Source organism: Ictidomys tridecemlineatus, chromosome 8 (assembly GCF_052094955.1).
Source record: "Ictidomys tridecemlineatus isolate mIctTri1 chromosome 8, mIctTri1.hap1, whole genome shotgun sequence".
Taxonomy (NCBI): Eukaryota; Metazoa; Chordata; class Mammalia; order Rodentia; family Sciuridae; genus Ictidomys; species Ictidomys tridecemlineatus.
Window position 1 is genome coordinate 137,088,602 of NC_135484.1, and position 21,000 is coordinate 137,109,601.

The window sequence follows — 21,000 nt, forward strand, 5'->3', positions numbered from 1 at the left end:
TTTTTTTGAGATGAAGGTCTTACTGTGTTACAGCCCAGGCTGGTCTCAAACTCTTGAGCTCATGTGATCTTTCCTGCCTCAGCCTCCTGAGCAGCTGGGACTACAGACATATACGCCCTGGATATGAATGGTGAATGTACCATATGGTACAGTCAGGATAATCTTAGAGTCCTGGCTGAAGGTTTTCACGTTTGGTAAAAAGCTGGCCAACATTAGCAGCTTCCCCATGGCATCTCTGCGCATCTTCCCCAACTCTGACCCCGTTGCACTGTGGTTCCTTGGCCGATTCATAATGACAGGGAACTTCACTGTAGGTGGAACATGCCTGAAATCAGGGAGTCGGTCCAAGAAACCCTGTTATTTGCATTTTTGTCCCAAACTGGGGAGTAGCTCTTAGAAGCTTCTAACTTGCTTAGTGTCACGGTGCAAAACTGTTACTGTGTCAGGTAAGGGAAGAAAGGCTAGGCTTTTATACTGGGGAGTCAGTCAAATTGGCAGGAAAACAGGTTGTACTCAAAGCCAGCTTTGAAGGAGGAGAGAGGAAACTTTTTTTGTTTCATACCACCATCTGCAGAGATCTCAGGGGCCAGGAGAACTTACAAGGGACGGAAAGCCAAATGGGACAAAAGGCAGGAAATAGAGATATGTAGATTTCGTTAGCAGAGAACCTGTCAGTCAATCCCTAGGCATCTGTCAGGCCAGAGTGGGCAGCCCTTCCACCTTCAGTCTTATTGTGAAGAAGTTTAGAAGTTAAAACAATGCAGAGCTTTTAATGTTCAACACAAGGAAGTTGCCCTTCACTTCAGAGGGAGTCTGTTTCCTTAGGGCTCACCATCAAGTGTGGTGTGTTCAAGATTATGTAATCTCTCGACTGTCCTTTACTCTTTGGTCTACCATGGCTTCTTATCAGTAAAGTTGAGCACTTTTATTTGTTTACTTTGCTTCCTCAGTGTTCATTTGGATCAGAAAATAAGACGCAGTTTGGCCTCTTACCTGTGTTAAACTGGACATTTCCTTGGTTTGGGACCATGAAGTTCTTTCCTCAGATCTGCTCAGGATTGTGATGATGTAATCACACTCCTTAGGGCCCCCTTGGATTGTCTGTGGAGTCTTAATTCTCCTTGCACAGGGTGAAAGTCCTCTTCTAAGTGCCAGAGGGGAAAATTACCTCAGACAGAGATGCACATTGGCTTTTTCCTCCCTTCCTTTAGGAAGGTTCTATTTTTTTCCCCTTAGATCTTGTCCGTGTCCAGAAAGTCAATTAGCATTTCTGTAGAAAATCCCTGAGAGACTTGACTGCTTTTCTCTGCTTTGAAGGTATAGGATGAGCACTCAGGGTTCTAGGTCAGTCCCTGGACCATTGTGACTCTCAGAATGTGAAGTAATCAGCAAAAATAAGTTCCATCGTCTCTTCTTGGGAATGGAGGGAAGCTGGGAGGAAGAACCATTGTCAGACGCTCTGCTCTTCGAGCTTTCTATTTGTCCTTCTCTGTAACTCCACGGGCCATCATGGGAACAGCCGGCAACAGCCCTTCTGACTTGAACATCATCGTCCCTGAGAAACTGGAGCATAAGGACTATACCCAGCCTGACGTCCTGTGTCATACCTTTGAGACTCTGTCTAACCTTCACAAACTGCTTCCAAACCATCTTGTGGAGCTGCTTCAATCCTACCAGAGCGAAGAGGATAAAAAAAAATGTATGTGGGTAGAGGGTGTTCATGAACTCTATTAGTAAGCACATACTTCATCTTGGTAAAACTGCCTCTTCTTTTAGCCACAAGTAAGAATTTTTCCTTGACATTGCAGGTGTGATCAGTTCCTTTTGTTTTGTACAATTTTTTTTGTGGTACTATGGATTGAACCCCTGGGTTCTGCACCCCATCCCCAGACCTTTTTATTTTTTATTTTCAGCCAAGTTGCTAAGGCTGACCTTGAACTTGTGATCCTCCTGCCTCAGCCTCCTGAGCTGCTAGGATTATAGGCACTTGGTTTATCACTCTACTTTAGGCAAAGAATATCTGTTTGAAAGATGAATTGGACCAAGGTGGGAAGTACACTGAATTTACAAAGTAGGTTTTAGATTTTGCTTTACAATAGTGAGAGAACTTCCAAGTTGAAGGTCAGAGTTCAACCTTTGTTCCTTTGCTCTGTTTCCTCCTGCTCCTCTTCTTGCCATGGAAGAAGCTGGATACTCCCCCCTGGGAATTATAAGTAACCTTCAATTTCTTATCATTATTATTATTTTGAGATGGGGACTTGGCTATGTTGCCCAGGCTGACCTTGAATTCCTGAACTCACTTAATCCTTCTGCCTTAGCTTCTTGAGTACTTTGGACTATTGGCATGTGCCACCACGCCTAGCTACTAACTGTGACTTTTTGCAGTTTGGAGTGACCTGCTATTCCTGAAATTTGGTCAGGGCCATTGCTAATTTGATTGATTTGGAGAATTGAGTGGAGTCTACCTCCTGAATTTCTCATGACTAAGTGGAGGACACAGGTAGAAGACAAAATTAGAAGGTGCCACAGTGATTCAGACACAAACCAGAGAAGTAAGGTAGATATTGGCATAATGATTTTTAAACTACATGGCAAATCTGGCCCTTGGTATTCTGATTAATCTCTAGTCCCTCAGTCCAGGTATCTAGGCCACATTACAGATTACATTAAGAACACATAAATCATCAAGAAAAAACAAAAACATCCTAATAGAATAGATAAATGTTTGCATCGGCAATCCGCATGATTAGCCGTAGATCAATAAGATGAAAAGAAGTTTGAACTCTCTGGTCCTTAAGGAAGTAAAAGATATAACAAGGAGATCATTTTAGGCATCCTACTTTTCAAATTTAAAATGATTAATCATAATGAACTTGTGGGTAAATTAATATCCTCACATACTATGAATTGATTCAGGCTTCTTGAAGGATAATTTGAAAGTCTTTGTCAAAAGTTCAAATGTATGTCATTAGCTTATTAAAACTGAACTTGGTAGAAGGAGATTGTCGTTCTCATAACTCGTTTTGACCCATTCTATTAACTTCTTGTCCCTTAGCCTTGGGTGAAATTACAGGAAAATCTCATGCTTTTCTGGTCGTGTTGATAATGATATCAATATCAAAGGACTTCTCTAATATCAAAGGACTAAATTCTCATCCAGTTTAAAACCTGTCTGCGCCCGTTTGGAAACCAGGAGGAGGCAGTAGGGGGCTTCTTTTCTTTTTGTTGCTCCAACTCTTCCCTTGCTGGCTTCTGTTAGGAGACACAAATGAGGGTGGAAGGTAGGAGAGGAGAGGAACTAAAAAGCTTTTTCTTGACTGGCAAAATATCAGATCACTGCCAAGCACGTGATCCCAGCAGCTCAGGAGGCTGAGGCAGGAGGATTGCAAATTCTTAGCAATTCCATGAGGCTCTGAGCAACTTAGTGAGATCCTGTCTCAAAATCAAAAATAAGAGAGCCTGGGGATGTGGCTCTGTGGTTAAGTGCCTCTGTGTGTGTGTGTGTGTGTGTGTGTGTGTGTGTGTGTGTGATCGTGATCTGGTATCTACGCCCTCTCAGAGTGGCAGCTATGAAAAGCTGTTACTTTCTCTCCTGGGGCATCTGGGCGGGTTCTTTGGTGAGTTCCTATTGCTGGGTTCTCATTTGCACAGCCTCTGCCAGTATTTCCCTTCCTTTATCTCCACCTGCCCTAGTTCCAGCCCTTGTAACAAAATACCACAGACCAGGAGACTTCTAAACAACAGAAATTCATTTCTCACGATTCTGGAGGCTGGGGTCGTCCAAGGTCAAAGCAGATTCAGTGTCTGCTGAGGATTTTCTGGCTGAGAGACCACAGCTTCTTGCCCTGCCCTTGCCTAGTAGTAGAAGCAGTGGGTCTCTCCAGGAACTAGTTTCTAAGGGCACTAATCCCATCAGGAAGGTCCCAGCCCCATGACCAGTCACTTGGGGGTAGGATACCAACATGCACTGGAGGCCCACAAACACTCAATCAGAGCTCCACCCCCTTCCCAGCTTTTTATGGCACTGGTCTTTCCTGTTTCAACTAAGATTTCCTCATCCTTGGACAGAATCCCTCTTGTGATCCTAGTCGACATGGTTTCAAGCCAACTGCTTTCAAGGAGGTTTACATTTGGCTTGTAAAAAATTTAAGCCCTTAGGCTTGGGATGTGGCTCAAGTGGTAGCGCGCATGCCTAGCATGCTCAGGGCGCTGGGTTCGATCCTCAGCACCACATAAAAATGAAATAAAGATGTTGTGTCCATCGAAAACTAACTAAATAAATATTAAAAAATTCTCTCTCTCTCTCTTTAAAAAAAAAAATTAAGCCCCCTTTCCCCATGTCTTCATCCAGAGATGAAGATGAAATGGTCTCAGAGGAAATGAGAAATATTTTTTTTTTATCATAGCAACCCTTCGTTTGGATATATTCATTTAATTATTCTGCTACTGAATGAAATTAGGCTGCTCACAAATGGCCCCAGCCATTCCCCAACGCATGTTTCCAAGTGTTAGGGGTTGAACTGTGGCCACACACCCCTCCCCTGCTGAATATATACTGAAGTCCTAACCCCAGTACTCCACGACATGACAATATTTGGAAATGGGGTCTTTATAGGGTGCAAGTGTAATTAAGTTCAGATGAAGTCAAACTTGGAACAGAGTGGGTTCTTAATCCAATATGACTGATGTCTCTATGAGAAGAAAGAGATTCAGGAGGAGAAGGTGGCCATGTGACAGTGGTGGCAGACATGAAAGTGAAGCATCTGTATGTCAAGGAAAGCCAAAGATCCCTGGGGAACAGCAGAATGGAGGAAGAGGCAAAGAAAAATCTCCCCTTGAGGTTTCAGAGGAAGTGCGACCCTGCGGACACCTGGGTTTCTGATTTCCAGCCTCCTGAACTGTGAGAAAACTAATTCACCAGGAGTTAGGGGAGTTAGTCCAACCCAGTTCTCTTAAGTTACCTCTTAAAGCCAGGGAGAGAAGGGAAAATGCTGAAGTTCATAGGACCACAACTACTCTGTGCTACCGAAATCTTCAAGTGTTTTAAAGAATGCTTAGAAGACAGGTAAGCATTTTATGAACAGGATATCTGGCACCTGCTGAATTTTTGTTTGTTTGTTGGTTGGTTGGTTTTTAGAGCCTTGGGACACAACTGAGATAACAGAAAAAAATTCACACTATTCTGTTACATAGGCTTCTTCTTCAAATCAGCCATTCCTCTTCCACTTACTGTTCCACCCACACGCTCACACCTGTGCAGACAGCCGCATGGACATGAATATGCTCTGATCCATTGTTATAACAGTGAAAAATTGTGAGCAGCCTAATTTCATTCAGTAGCAGAATGATTAAATGACTATATCCAAACTGAGGGCTTCTATGATAAAAAAAAATTATGTTAACTTTCTGTTGTTATGACAAATACCTTAACTAAATCAACATAAGGAAGAAAGGTGTATTTTGGCTTTTTGTTTTAGAGGTTTCAGTCCATGGTCAGTTAGCTCTGTTGTTTTTGGTCCTGTGGAAGACAGAGCGTCACAAGAGAGCAGTGGGGAGCAGAGCTTGGTGGCCAGATGAAGAAAGAGAGAGAGAGAGGGAGGGAGACAGAAAGGGGCCTGGTCCCAATGTCCCCTTCAAGGGCACGCTCCCAGTGACCTAACTTCCTCCCGCTAGGTCCTGCTTTCTAAAGAGTCCACCGCCTCCCATTTGTACCACAGAATGGGAACCCAGCCTTCAACTATGGGCTTTTAGGGGGAACATTTTAGATTCAAACCACAACAAAGATTGGCAGACATCTACCAAACGTAATGTAGAGTTTTGATAAACAAGCTGCAAAAGAAGCACAACATGAGTCTGTTTATGCCAAAATAAAACTGGACTTTGTACATACAAAAACATGTCAATGAATAAAAAAGTTTTGGAAGGTGACACATCAAATTCAGGACAAGATGAAGTAGGATTTTCTTTTCACTCTGTAGATATCTTGAAGTTGTTTAATTTTATTTATTTTGACAGAAGTCTTTTCATGTGTAAATTTGCAATGAAAAGAAAAGAAGCTTATTTATTTGTTTGTTTGTTTATTTATTTATTTATTTTTGATACCAGGGATTAAACCCAGGGGCCCTTAACCAATGAGCCACATCCCCAGCCCATTTCTATATTTTACTGAGGGTCTTGCTATAGTTCCTTATGGCCTCACTAAAGTTGCTGAGTCTGGCTTCAAACTTACAATCCTCCTGCCTCAGACTCCCAAGCCACTGGGATTACAGGTGTGCTCTACCGTGCCTGGCAGAAAATGAAACTTAGCATTGAAAAAGTTGTGGGTGGTTACGTCAGGTTGGACAAGCAGGCTTCCATTTTCTAGTGATCCTCCAGCTGATGTTTATGTTTTCTGTTAGTCTCCCAACTTAGATGCTGTCAACACTGATGTAATTAGCACCTTGTAGTTCTTGCCAGGTAAAAATGGTCTGCACTGCTGAGAGGTGCCCTCGTGTCAGAGGTGTTCTGCTATCTCGATCCTTTGCTCTGGTTGGAAGCCCATTTGAAGAAGTCCATGACACAGCTGAGGTTGTTGGCACTGAGGGAAGAGGGGTTTCTTCTGAGTTCTACTGTGTCTTCAGGATCTGGCCTAAGGCAAGGTCCAGCCATCAGGAGCACATTGGCCTTGGAGGCCCTGAATTCTTTATACAAGGCTGCTTCACTTTCAAAATGCAATTTCCAAGTGTATCATGATTGCTTCGAAAGACAATTCTAAGGAGATGATCCTGTCTCTCATATTCTTCTTCATCAGATTATGAATGTGATAATGACTTCTGATATCTCACTGCTACTGTGTATAAAGCTTCTGGGAAAAATTTCTTTTAAACTTAAAAATAGATTTTGTCACTTCCCCTGCCAAAGCCCTCCTCATCCACAAGGAAGCTATGACTGTATTAGACTATACTGCATACTCAAAAATGAAGGAAGGAAGGAAGGAAGGAAGGAAGGAAGGAAGGAAGGAAGGAAGGAAGGAAGGAAGGAAGGGAGGGAAGGAGGGAGGGAGGGAGGGGGGAGGAAAATGTCTATCACAACACCCAAGTTTTTCTTTTGTGTTTTAAATAATGACATAGATCATAACAATGAGAAATGAAGGTCCTTTATACTATATGGATTCAGTTATACTGCTGTTTAGATAATTGTCTCCAAAACATAAACAGCTTCCATCTGCATCCACAGTCTCCTCAAGTGGTGCTCTTCCTCCTGATGCCCCCCATCCCACACACAGGGGAGCAATATTGATGGTTACTGGTTTGATGGTGTGTGATGTATTCTTGCAACCCGTTCCTTGTATATCTTACTTGTACTAAACTGAAAAGTAGGTAAGTGGAAGTTTAAGCTTTTGCTTGTTCATTGCTTTCAATTCCAAAGAAGTTACTTCTCTTGGTTAATTTATTGCTTTTGCCCCCAAATACTTTCTGAGGCTGTTTAGCTAGTTGGTGGGGATATACTAGGAGAGGTGAGGCAGTAGGGAAGAGCTGTTCCCATAGAGTAGGTGGCCTTGGGGCGGAGACCTACAGGGCGACTACCAGAAGTATATGCAGTTCAGATACTAGTAGTCCTGGGGCAACTGTCAAATCTGTGATTTTAGGTACATGGGAAAATACAATTAGGTGCCAAAGTAACTTTCTGGAACAAACACATATAAATATATACATGGTGGCTTGGTGCACTGGTTATATACTTTGTCAGTGTTGATTTGTATTCAATGTGATTCTAATCTATCCACCATCCTTCATCCATCCATTATCCATTCATCCATCCATCCATTCACCCATCCATTCAAAACGCACTTAATTTCATGCTTTAAAATAAAAACAAAACCTTCAAGCAGTGTATAATCTAATATCTCCAAATCTTCACCTATAAATTTATAATCAATATTATTCTACTTCAAATAATGTTTTTTTGTAGTGTGAAGAATCAAACCAGGACCTCACATGTGCTGGGCAAGGGCTTTACCATTGAGCTATGCCCTCAGTTTTAAATAATTTCTTGAAGCATCATATGCTTATTGTATTTTATTTGAAAAACTAGAACACTTACTTAAGGCCCAATTAAATGTTCAAAGTGAGTTCTGAGTTTTTATCTTATCATGGTATACAGTACTAAAATATAATCACTCATACTGGAGAACATGATAATTTATCATTTTTGTCGAATATTCTTCTCTTTCTTTTTCTCTCATTTATCCATAGTTACTTACAGAGTATCTGAGATGTTTTAAAATATCAAAATATGTATATGTGTATTAGCTTCATGTGACTACAACAAAATACCTGAGGCAACTAATAAAGAGAAAAGATTTATTAAGCTCACAGTTTTGGAGTTTCAAAGACATGACACTTGCACTTTTTCAGTTTTGGTGAGGGTAGTGGATGGTAATATATCATAGTGGCAGTGCATGTAGAAGCAAGCAAATTATGACATTTTCAACTGGAGAGTGGGGAGGGAGAGGGAGGGAGAAAGAGAAGGAGAGACAAAGACCATAGTTCCACAACTGGCTTCAAGGGCACACCACCAATGACCTAAGGACCTCTTAAAGATACACAGCATCCAATAGCGGGGACCAAGACTTTGCAAATGGTCCTTTGGGGGAACACTCAGAAAAACCATAGGAGTATGTATGAAAATCATTTAAAATTTTTGTTTGATGAAAAAAATATATAAAAGTATATAGGTATAGATTTTAAGTGGATGTTACCAAATACCTGAATTGAATTAATTAAATTGAATCAAACTCAACTAAGAAATCCTGATACTGGTACTGCCACTAAAGGCAGTAGGTAGAGGCTATCTAGCCCCCCAGGCCTTAAACCACCAAGCAGGAGCCTCAGTTTCCTGTCCTGTGCTTGACCCATTTGAAGTGGTTCTGAGGCCTCTAGTGATTAACCTATTCACCCAGCAATATACCATTTAGTCAGACTGCCAAGTTAAGATCCTTTGAGCCCATTCATGGTACTGTGGGGTTCTGCTATGGGAGGGACCATCATGGTTCAGCCGGAGAAAAGAAAACTGGACCAGTTTGATCGTATTCCTAGGCAGGCTCACTCTGAATCTCTGTGAGGTCTGCTTCTCTTCCAGCATAACATTTTTGAGTGCTCTCTCATTTTCTAATTTGCTCCAATGGACCATTGAGTTACTCAAGGTGTGATCTTCAAAGTGGATGTTGATTCTCAAATTGTTACAGCTGAAGAAGAGATAAGAAGTTTACCCTACAATATAAGTCAACTTTTCTCAATAAAAACACTATGTAGTCAGCTTAGCTGGTCTTCTTTTCCCCTTCCTTCTTTTCTTTTCTTTTCTTTTTTCTTTTCATTCAGGAAGTCTGTCTTGATAAAGAAGCAGTATGCTTAATTATATTCTGGTGCTAGACAGAAAATAATTCTAGAAAGCTGAATTACACCTGGATAGATAGGAGTGACATTGGGAATATGGAATCCTATATTACCAATTATCACCTGCCTCAGATACCAAAACACTGGTCTTTTTCTCTTGGATTTCAGTGTGTCCATCCCAAAGCCTCATGAATAGCTTCCTACAGTGTTCAGATTTCCATAGTAGTAGTTGTGGCTATTTCTTTCAGCCCCTTGCTTACAGGTCCTGGTCCATAATGTTTGACAGAACATCTTCCCAACTCTCAGAGACACTCCCTGGATCCCCATTTCTTCTAAGGTGTGACAGCTCAGAAAAGCTGCTCATTTGGATAAAGTCTTATCTGTGTGTGCTTATCACTCACACCAGAGCTGAGGAATCTTGGAAAGCAGTCTACCCTGGGTGATATAACCCTGGTTATTCGAGTCATTGGGTGGGAGCATTAAAGGACATCTGGTTTATAGACAGGAGACTGGGCCAGACCAGGGTGTTCCAACCAGCTCTCCTTTATCTCAGGATGTGACATTCCCAGCCCATTCTGCCATTGTTCTTGAAAACTAAGTGAGCAACGGGGAAGCACTGGGCTCATCCACTGTCATCTGGAAGAACATTCCGGAGCACCTACCTCTTGTGGAGCTGGGAAGGGTGACCTGGGAAGGGTGCTGTTCCATTTCTGACAAATAGGATGTGAACACCCCTGGTGTTGATGTCATCTTCTCAAAGAAGTTCCACCATGCTGTCATCATGATTGTACCTCTGGCCACGCAGAGATTTCTGGCAGTAGGCTGCAAAGGTCCAAACCCTGAGTCTCAAGAAGGAAGACAGTTCCCACTGGCCTACCCCAAAAATGACAAGCTTAGAACAGAGTGAGAAAAGCCAGTCTATCTTTGGCCAGAAATAAATTTTATAGAAACAGAAATGATTGATAAAATACACTCCCAAGTTCTTCCTGATGAGGCATGCTATTATTTTAAGTTGATTTCTTATGTTGTAACCCTCTCTCAGGCAAAGTCACCAGTAATCTGAAGCCCCAAATTAAGAGCTGGACAGGATGGTCAATATTCATCCCATTTCTTCTGAGAGGCTTCAAAATGTACATCTCTAAGTATGCAATAAAAGTGAAGATGAGAATTCTGATAATAATAATAATAATAATTGTAGGGTAACTTGCTATAAGTTTGAGAATCATGCACAAGTAACCAACAGTATTCATGGTAGTCCCTTCATGCTTTGTTCATTCGTTCCTGCATTTACAGTGCTTCCGTTTGATGTCCAGGACCAGGTTAAGGTCTAAATGGCACCAGCAATATTGTTGGAATAAAGAAATGACACAGCTGAAAAGGATTATGAGAAGGCATGAGTGTCCATTCTTACTTTAATGCTAAGTTACTCTTGCTATGCAAAGATGGAAAGGAACATGCAATTGTAATAATGCTTATTTTATCACCAGGTGAGATATCAGAATTTTCCTGTTTAGAAAGGATCTTGGCAAGACATGAATTGCCGAAAGAGATTAGTCTGACTCCTAAGCCGAGCAGAATGCACTCCTGGCAAAGAAAAGCCATGAACAATGTGAGTGACGGGTGGAAGAAGTGCCGCTTATGGAGGAGGAACATAAAAGAGCCTCCGATGAGCACCGTGGTTGTCAGGTAGGTGCTGGGAACTTTTTGTCTAAACATATGCAGACTTATTTAGAGATACTCAGAATTAATGTTGATAAGACATAGAATATTCTATGTAATTTGCCGCAGTCTGGCTGGGCACAAATCACCCAGCCACCACAAAGCACTTGTATGTTCAAACAGGAAACTTTATTGCCTGAACTCCAAACAACACTCCACGCACACTCCCCGGGAACTCTCCCGAACGCCACCCACGCGCCCCTTCTCCGGCACACCACATCAACCGGAACTTCACCAACCAACTCAACTCCCCAGGAGATCCTCTCGAGAACTCCAAAGTAGCGGGCGCCTGATTTGGACAGTAGGGGTCTATATACAATTGAATCAATCCAGCATCATCTTAATGGCTCGCCTCTCAACCATTACTTCTGGCAAAATGCCAGGGGGGCATTTTGACTGGGCTGTGGCTCTCAACAAGGGTCTCACTAAGTTGCCAAGAGACTTGCTAGGTTGCTGAGGCTGACCTCAGCCTCCTGTCTTAGCCTCCCAAGATGCTGGGATTACAGGCATGTGCCACCATGCCTGGCTACAATTTACTGGTGAAGTAACTAATTCAGTCCTGCAAGAATGTGACTTGAGCAAGTCCTATCAGAATGGTGTTGATTCCTCTTAATTACCTAAACACCTTGTAAAGCTCCCACCACCTCTCAACACCATTGCACTGGGAATTACGGTTCCGGCACATGAACTGTGGGGCACATATTCAGACCACAACTCCTGACAATTTCAATTTTAGGATCAAACCCTACATGAGGCTTGGAGGCTTCTGGCAAAGTTCCTTGTAGATAAATAATAAATCAGCAGGCACAAAGGCTGGCAGTCTTGGGACACCAACTGGTAAACAGATTTTCTGAGCATCTAGAGTTGCACACAGTGGTGTATTTATCCCTGTTGGAGAACTTGGTGGGATCCCAACTTTCAGTTTTATAATACTATAAAATCCCTACTGGATACTGCAAGTAAATCATAATTACTTGTAAACTGTATTTATTGGCTCAATATGTCATATTTATGGGCTCTAGGGCTTCATTTTTCTTTTTCTTGTTTGGAAAGTGTGACAAATGCAGACTTGACTAGGAGAAGACTAGATGTTTCATGCAAGGATTCGGTTTAGATCCCAAATTTTTTTATTAAGTCAATATGGTAGCAACTGAAGATAAGGGTTAGTAGTCAATAGGATTTATTCTGCCCACTCTCTGCCCATCCTAGACACTTGCCATTAAGCCTGACTTAGAGCCAGCTCTGAAGCCAGTCATGCCTTCCTAGTCATCCCCACCACTAGTCAGCTTGATTGCATTTACCATGTTGTGGTGTAGACACGATTGTTTGCTACCCCATCTAAACTCTGCACCTGGATGCTGGGTAGACATTCAAGAAAAAAAAAAAAACATTGAGGGCTGGTAGTGTGCTCGCCTGGCATGCGTGTGGCCCAGGTTCGATCCTCAGCACCACATACCAACAAAAATGTTGTGTCCGCCGATAACTAAAAAATAAATATTAAAACTCTCTCTCTCTCTCTCTCCTCTCTCTTTAAAAAAAAAGCATTGAAAGTAGTCTACTATAAACTAATACAAGGTGAATTTTCTTTCTTTTTTTTTTTTTTTTTTTTGCACCGGGGATTGAATCCAGGAGCACTTCACCACTCAGCTACATCCACAGTCCTTTTAATTTTTCGTTTTTAGACAGGATCTTGCTAAATTGCTGAGGATGACCTTGAACTTGGGATCCTCCTGCCTCAGCCTCCTGTGTCACTGAGATTACAAATGTGGCCACCACACCCTGCCAAGATAAATTTAAAATACAACTGATTAATGTAGCTAAATGAAAGGTTCCCATCTCTCTCTCCCCCTCCCTTTATTACTTGTTCCTCCAACCCAGACAGGATCCATAGGCCATTAGAGCTGTAAATTCTCTAAAGCATAGTTACCTGGTCCTTGAGAGATGGTAAGGAAACTGAATCTAGGAGAGGCACAGCTAATATAGAAGAGCAAGAGCAAGGACTAAGCCACATTTGCACATGTTACATTTCTGTTTACTCTGATTTGCCCATGTCGGTATGTCCATCAATGTCCCTTGGTTCATCTGTACACCTCACTGACAAAATGCTGCTTATTTATTTATTTTTGAGACAGCGTCTCACCAGGCTGGCTCAAACTTCTGGGCTCAAGTGATTTTCCTGCCTTGGGTATTTTTCAGATGAAATTGACATTTCAATCAGCATGCTTTGAGATGCCCCTGCATAATGGGGGAGGCCTCATTCAATCAGTTGAGAGCCTTAAGAGAAAAGACCAAGACCTCTTGAAGGGAAGGATTGTGCCCCCTGGCTGCCTTTGGGTTTCATACTGCAAGATAGACTCCTACCGGAATTTCCAGTCTGTTGGCCAATCCTAAAACTGTCCAAATGAACAGCCCCAACAGTTACATGAGACAATTCCTTAAAACCTTTCTCCTCTTTCTTTCCATATATGTATCTTTATTGGCACATTCTGTTTTTATTTATGGTCATGTGTCATTCAACTACAGGCATACCTTATGAGGATTGTGTGTCAGGTCACAGGCAATCTGGTCATTGTATACACATCCTGGAATGTGCCCCCCAAAACCTATGTGATCTTGTCAATCACTCCATGTGATGCCATCAAGATAGGTGATAAACACAGGATGTGTGAGACTGCTTCACAGCAAATGTTAATAAGGAGTGCATTCTAAAGTAATGATAAAGGTAAATACATAAACCAGCAACATTATCAAGTATTATGTGCTGCACATAATTACATATATTATACTTTTATACAAACCCTACGATATTAGAATGGTACAGCATCACTAGGAAGTTGCTAGCTCCATTATCATCTTCTGGGACCATTATTATATATGTCATCCATCCATACTGAAATGTCATCATATGGTGGGTGACTGTTTCTATGTACATACACGTACATAGATAGAGACATATCCTCTTGGATACCATATTCCACACATTCAGCATTTGGAATTCCAATGGGGCTTAAGTAGTAGGATTTTTTTTTTTCACAATCTAAGAATGGGCTCACGGTGGCAATTAATAGCATAAGCAGAATTGTCTGGGGGAAGTCTGAGGATTTGGGACTGTGCATTTCCTGAGGGAAGAGGGCAATCCTCGGCTGTCACACCTCCCTCTTCTTTCCCCTCCCTTGTTCTCCTGGAAACAGCTGCAGTCTGTGGGAATGATGCTGGGATGCAAAGTAAGCAGAAGCCTCAGGATAAGAATTTTGTGATGAGATGGTACTGACCTGATTTGGGAGATGCACACAGAGCTCTGGGAGGAGGCAGCCATTCTCACCATTAACCTTCCAGCGGCTCTGAAGCCTCACTGCAGATTGGAATTGCCCGGTGCCTGCTGGGCCCATCCCAGACCACCTGAGCCATCACCTGAGGAGTGGAGGCCAGATCCTGCTAATTTTAGAATGCTGGCAGGTGATGATAGTGTTCAGCCAGGAATGAGAGTAAGTGAACCTTTCCAAATCAGGAGGTGAGGACAAAGTCATTCTCCTGTGATGGGTAGAGCCTGCCATTTTCATTATTCCAAGGACAATCACCAGGTATCTGCCAGATGCCAGCTGCCTAACTGCTTGTAGGGAAAGTAAGTCTTGAAAAAATGTTTTTCAGTCTGAAGTCACTAATGAGAAAAAAGGGGTCACACACAATGGGGAAAAACAACCCAACCCAAAGAAAAAACCCTAGAATTTAGTGTCAGAGTTTTGTTGTTGTTGTTGTTTGGTTTTTGTTTTACTTTTTTTGGTTACTGACAATTGAACTCAGTGGCACTTAACAACTGGGCCACATTCCCAGCCCTTTTTAATATTGTATTTAGAGACAGGGTCTTGCTGAGTTGCTTGGGGCCTCACTAAGTTGCTGGGGCTGGCTTTGAACTCGAGATCCTCCTGCCTTATCCTCCAAGTTTCTGGGATTGTAGATGTGCACGAAGGCACCTGTTGTGTCATAATTTTTAGGGAAACAAAATTTACAAGCAATAAAGGATTCTCTAAGACCTGAAAAAATAATGGTGTCTCCAGAGATGGGATAGAAAGCCTGGAGCAGAAACTACAAACCACTCTACATGGAGAGGCAAGAAAATGGCCCTTGGGTGACCATGTGACAGGCAATTAAGGCAGGTATGGAGAGGGATGCTTCTGGTACTGGGAAGCCCCCCTTCTAAGGAATTTGCACGTAGTCTTATGAATGGATGGATGTGATTTGGCTGACCAAGGAAGTGTGCCATTGTTTTTGGAATTTAGAAACAGGTCCTGGGTTAATGCCTGAGACTTTGCACACCTGCCCATTCAAATGAGACATCAGCATCTCCTGAAAATGTTGAGTCACACGTCATGTTCCTACCAGCCATTCATAGCTTTTGTGAAATGGCTAGTTCAAATCCACTTATTTTGAAGTTTCTATGTCTTGTGACTGAGTTGCAGGAGTCCTTTACGTATTCTCAATACAAACCCTATGTCTGATGGAATCACTGCCAAAGTTTTCTCCCTCACGGCGGCTGCTCTTGCCTTTTTCATGGTATCTTTTGAAGAACAACAGTTAAATTTGTTGAAGACCAACTCACCAATTCATTTTCTTTTATAGTTTGTATATTTTCTGAGAATCCTTCACCTAGGCCCAAGGTCAAAAAGATTTCCTATATTTTCTTTCAGAACTTCGATCATTTTAAATTTGCTTAGCCATTTTGAGTTTACTTTGATTGTTAAACTCAAAATGTTACTTGCTGCTCTTTTTAAATTTTGTTTGTTATTTTCACTCACTGCTGTTAGTTTGAAAAGGTTTTTTTTCTTTCCCTACTGAATTCCCTTGGCAATTTTGTAAAAAAAAAAAAATGTGCACAATCTGAGTATATTTCTGGACCCTATTTTGCTCCACTTATCTATATGTCTTTGCCAAAACCAAACTATCTTACGTTTATTTATAGTAAGTCCTGAAATAAAGTAGGGCAAGTCATCCAACTTTGATCTTGTACTTTAAAAACTGGCTTTGATAATATTCTAGGTCCTGCATGTTTCCATAAAAATGTGGAATCAGCCTGTCAATTTCTATAAAGTCTACCTAGGATTTGGTTGGAATTGAGTTGAATCTGTAGATCAATAGAGGAGATTGTCCCCTTAATGAGAGTCTTCCAATTCATGGATAGAATATATCTGTCCATTCATTTAGGTCTTTAATTGCTGTAAACAAAGGTTTGTAGTTTTTTTCAAAGTAGACATCTTGGAATCTATTAATATATTTATTACTAGGTTTTTTTGTCTTATAACACTACTAAACATGGAAATTAAAAAAATAAGATCTTTATTAGAGCTTCATGGTTATACATGTGGCTGTGTTCATCGTGAAAAACTCATACGTGCATGGATATCGGTTTCAGTTCAGGATCTCCGCTTTCCCTCCCTCCTCCTGCCCCTTGTCTCCTTTCTTTACTAGATTTCCTTTAGCTTGTCTAGTAATTTATATTTAATTGGCTCTTTATGTAATCTTATCCTTCTCTCCCCCTTTTCTTTATTTCGCTCTAGCTTCCACATATGAGAGAAGACTTTAGACCTTTGGGTTTTGGGGTTTGATTAAATTCACTTAGCACAATATTCTCCATTTCTATCCATTTACCAGCAAATGCCATAATTTCATTCCTTTTTTTTTGGGGGGGGGGTATTGGGGATTGAACTCCGGGCACTTACACACTGAGCCACATCCCCAGTCCTATTTTGTATTTTATTTAGAGACAGGGTTTCACTGATTTGCCTGGTGCCTTGCTTTTGCTGAGGCTGGCTTTGAACTCATGATCCTTCTGCCTCAGCCTCTCGAGCCACTGGGATCACAGGCCTGTGCCACCATGTCAGTGATCATAATTTTATTCTTTTTAACAGCTCCATTTTGTGTGTGTGTGTGTGTGTGTGTGTGTGTGTGTAACAATTTCTTCATCCATTCATCTATTTATAGGCATCTGGCTTGATTCCATAATTTAATTTAGTTATTGTGAATTATTCTGAAGTGGATGTATTTCTATAGTATGCCAATTTTAGATCTTTAAAAGAAAATGTGTAGGAATGGGATAGCTAGGTCATATGATAGTTCCATCCCTAGTTTTTTGAGAATTTCCAAATTACTTTCCAGAGTGGTTGTACTAGTCTACAGTCCCACCAACAATGTACAAGTGGTCCTTTATCCCCACAGCCTCACCAGCATTTATTGTTTGTTTACAATTGATTTTTATTACTATTGTATACTGCAAACTTGTAAATTAATTTATTAGTTCTAGTAGCTATTTTTAGATCTTTTGAGGGGGCTCCTTTTTCTTTTGGGGTACCAGGAATTGAACCCAGAGGCACTCAACCTCTGACTCACCTTCCCAGCCGTTTTTAAAATTTTATTCAGAAACAGGGTCTAGCTAAGTTGCTTAGAGTCTCACTAGGTTGCTGAGGCTGGCTTTGAACTTGTGATCCGCCTGCCTCAGCCTCCCAAGCTGCTGGTGTACACCACTGTACCCAGGTCCTTTTTCTGTTATTGTGCTAAGACAATTAACATGAGGTCTACCCTCTTGACAAATTTTAGGTGCATCGTACATTATTATTGATGAACAGGTACAATGTTGTATATCTCCTGTATTGTGCTTATTCACCTTGCTTGACTGAACTGGTTGCCCACTGATTTCCCAATTCATCCTTCTGCCAGCTCCTGATAACCACCATTCTACTCTGATTCTATGAATTAGACTATTTTAGATGCCTCTTATAAGTGGAATCATGTACTCTTTCTGACTGGCTCATTTCACTTAGCATAATGTCCTTAAGATTTGTCCATGTCACACATGCACAATTCCATCTTTTTAAAGACTGTATATTGTATTCCTTCCTTTAACCATTCACCTGCCAGTGGACTTTTATATTTTTTTCTAAATCTTGTCTATTGTGACTTGTGCAGCAATGAATAAAGGTGTGCTAGTATCCCTTTGAGATCCTAATTTTTGGGGGTTGGGGTTGTGGCTCAGTGGTAAAGCACTCACCTGGCATGCATGCGGCCCGGGTTCGATCCTCATCACCATATACAAACAAAGATGTTGTGTCCGCCGATAACTGAAATATAAATATTAAAAATTTCTCTCTCTCTCTCTCTCTCTCTCTCTCTCTCTCTCTCTCTCTCTCTCTCTCTCCCCCTCTCTCCCTCCCCTCTCTCTCTGAAAAAAAAAAAAGAGAGATCCTGATTTTAATTTTTTTGGAAAAATACTCACGAGTGAGATTGCAGGATTATATGACTCCCTGGGACTTTTCTATGCAAGTAATTATATATATATATAATATATATATATATATATATATATATATATATATATATATATATATATATATATATATGAGAGAGAGAGAGAGAATTTCAATATTTATTTTTTAGTTCTCGGCGGACACAACATCTTTGTTTGTATGTGGTGCTGAGGATCCAACCCGGGCTGCACGCATGCCTGGCGAGCGTGCTAGCGGTTGAGCCACATCCTCAGCCCTGCAAGTAATTATATAATCTGCAAATAAAAGGATGTTTTTACATCTTCCTTTCCAATCTTTACTCCTTTTATTTTCTTTGTCTTATTCAATGGTTTGGATTTCCAGCACAATGTTGAACAGAAGTGATAAAAGCAGGCATCTTGATTTGTTCTCAATCCCATGCAGAGAACAAGTCAATACAATGTAGATTTCCTCTATCAGTTTGAGGAAGTTCCCTACTGTTGCTAGTGTGGATTGAGTTTTATCATGAATAGATGTTGAACTTTGTCAGTTGCTTTTTCTTTTCTTTTTTCTTTTTTTTTTTGGTGGTGCTGGGGATTAGAACCCAGGGTCTTGTGCATTCTACCACAACTGAGCCATATCCCTAACCCTGTCAATTGCTTTTTCTGAATGTGTTGAAAATACTAATTCTTCATCTTGCTTATTTATTGGTGAACCACATAAAATGTATATAGCACAAAATTTGCCATATAAGGCATTTTAAAGGGCACAGTTCCGTGTCATTAAGTACATTCACACTGTTGTGTCCCCATCATCACTAGCTATCTTCAGAATTTTGTATTATCCCCAACTGAAACTCTGTACCCATCAAACAACTCCATTCCCATATTCCTACAGCACCTGGTGATCGCTATTCCACTCTGGATGCTGCCTTATGGGTGAGGAGTCCTGCTCCCTCACATGTTGAAGGTTAACATTAGGGAAGCACGCTGAGGCAAGCATATAAAACAGGGCTTACTTAAAAAGGGGTAACATAACTTCTCCCAGGAGGGAGAAGGGGGCCATAGCTGGTGTCCTGCCTTTTTATATGTCCTAGGCTTCCTTTGTTTTCCTGTTCTCTTTCCCATTATCTTTCTCCCTGCATTTGTGACTAGGCCCAGGAAATGCCAGGGATGACCAAAAGGGTGGGAAACAGGTGGGCTGAAGGGGAAAGGGCAGGATGGAGCATCCATCATTAATTAACAACTTTCACGACTCAATGTAGGGAGGGGCAATTCCTGCGACAGGTTACCTTAGCAACAGGTTGGCTCAGGGGCAGATTCTTGATAGGGTGTAGGAAGGGCTCTGAAGACATTTCACCCCCAAAGGGGGCAGTCTCCAATTTCCCCGACTCACTCAAATTGGCCTCCTTGATCTTATCTGACTCGATTTACCTCTTTATACCAACTGCCTTTCTAATTCTGGCTTCATTTTCTGATTCTAAGAACTTGCCTATTATGTCTATTTAAATAAGTGGGACCATATTTGTCCTTTTGTGCCTATTTCACTTGACATAATGTCTTCTGTTGAGAGCCACAGCCAAAGGGTCCCAGCAAACTTCCAGCTGCCAGCTGATGATTGGCTCACAGCGGCCCCAGCAACATCTAGCTGATTGGCTCCTCTGCGGTGATGTTCATTGGGCTGTTTCCCTGCCCTTCAGACTGCCAGCTGATGATTGGCTCACAGCGGCCCCAACAACATCTAGCTGATTGGCTCCTCCACGGAGCTGCTCACTGGGGGACTTCTTTGGCTCCGCCCATGAAACCCAGCCAATCGGCCTCAAGAGCAGGAGGATTGTGGGAGGTGGAGAGGCTGGTGTGTGGGTGAGAGGCTTGTGGAAGCCGGTGGTGGCAGTTGGGCTCTGAGGGTTTTTTCCTGAGGAGCTGTTTTGTTTGGCGGTTGTAGTTCTAAAAATAAAGTTAGTTTCTTTTGACAAGTCGCTCCTGAATTGTGCCCAGACAGACTGTGGCAGTCTTCAAGGTTCATCCATGTCACAGAATGAATCTGAATTTCCTTCTTTTTCAAGAGTGATATTTTCCATTCTATGTATAGACTACATTTTTTATACCAATTCATCTTATGATCTATGAATATGGAATAACTTTCTATTATGTCTTCTGTGGTTTCTTTAAGCAATATTTTGTAGTTTTTACTGTACTTTTTTTTTTTTTTTTTTTTGTACCAGGGATTGAACCCAGGGGAACTTTACAAGGTCTCACTAAGTTGCTTAGGGCCTTGCTAAATTGCTGAGGCTGGCTTTGATCTCACAATCCTCCTGCCTCAGCCTAATGAGTCACTGGGATTACAGGCCTGTGCCACCATGCCCAGATTGTACAAGTCTTTGACTCCTTGGTTAAATTATTTTTGACTATGTTATAATTATGTTGAATTTTTTTTTATATTTTTGTTGACGGATTGTATATCTTCTTCTGAGAAGTGTCTGTTCAATTCCCTAGTCCATTTATTGATAGGATTATTTGTTTTTTTGAGATCTTTATATATCCTGGAGATTAATGCTCTATCTGAGATGCATGGTGTAAATATTTTCTCCCATTCTGTAGGGTCTCTCTTCACATTATTGTTTCCTTTGCTGTGAAAAAGATTTTTAGTTTGAT

The 21,000-nt window shown here is 41.4% G+C and overlaps 1 protein-coding gene across 1 annotated transcript in view; it reads left to right on the forward strand.

The window, feature by feature from the left end:
- Positions 1–1,408: 1,408 nt before the first annotated feature.
- The window catches only part of LOC101971225 (testis expressed protein 56), a 31,016-nt gene continuing 11,424 nt past the window's right edge, over positions 1,409–21,000 (forward strand). The window contains exons 1-2 of the mRNA XM_078020493.1: positions 1,409–1,699; positions 10,862–11,060. Of these exons, the coding sequence (XP_077876619.1) occupies positions 1,510–1,699; positions 10,862–11,060 (389 nt within the window). The 5' untranslated portion in view covers positions 1,409–1,509. The remainder of the gene's footprint in view (positions 1,700–10,861; positions 11,061–21,000) is intronic.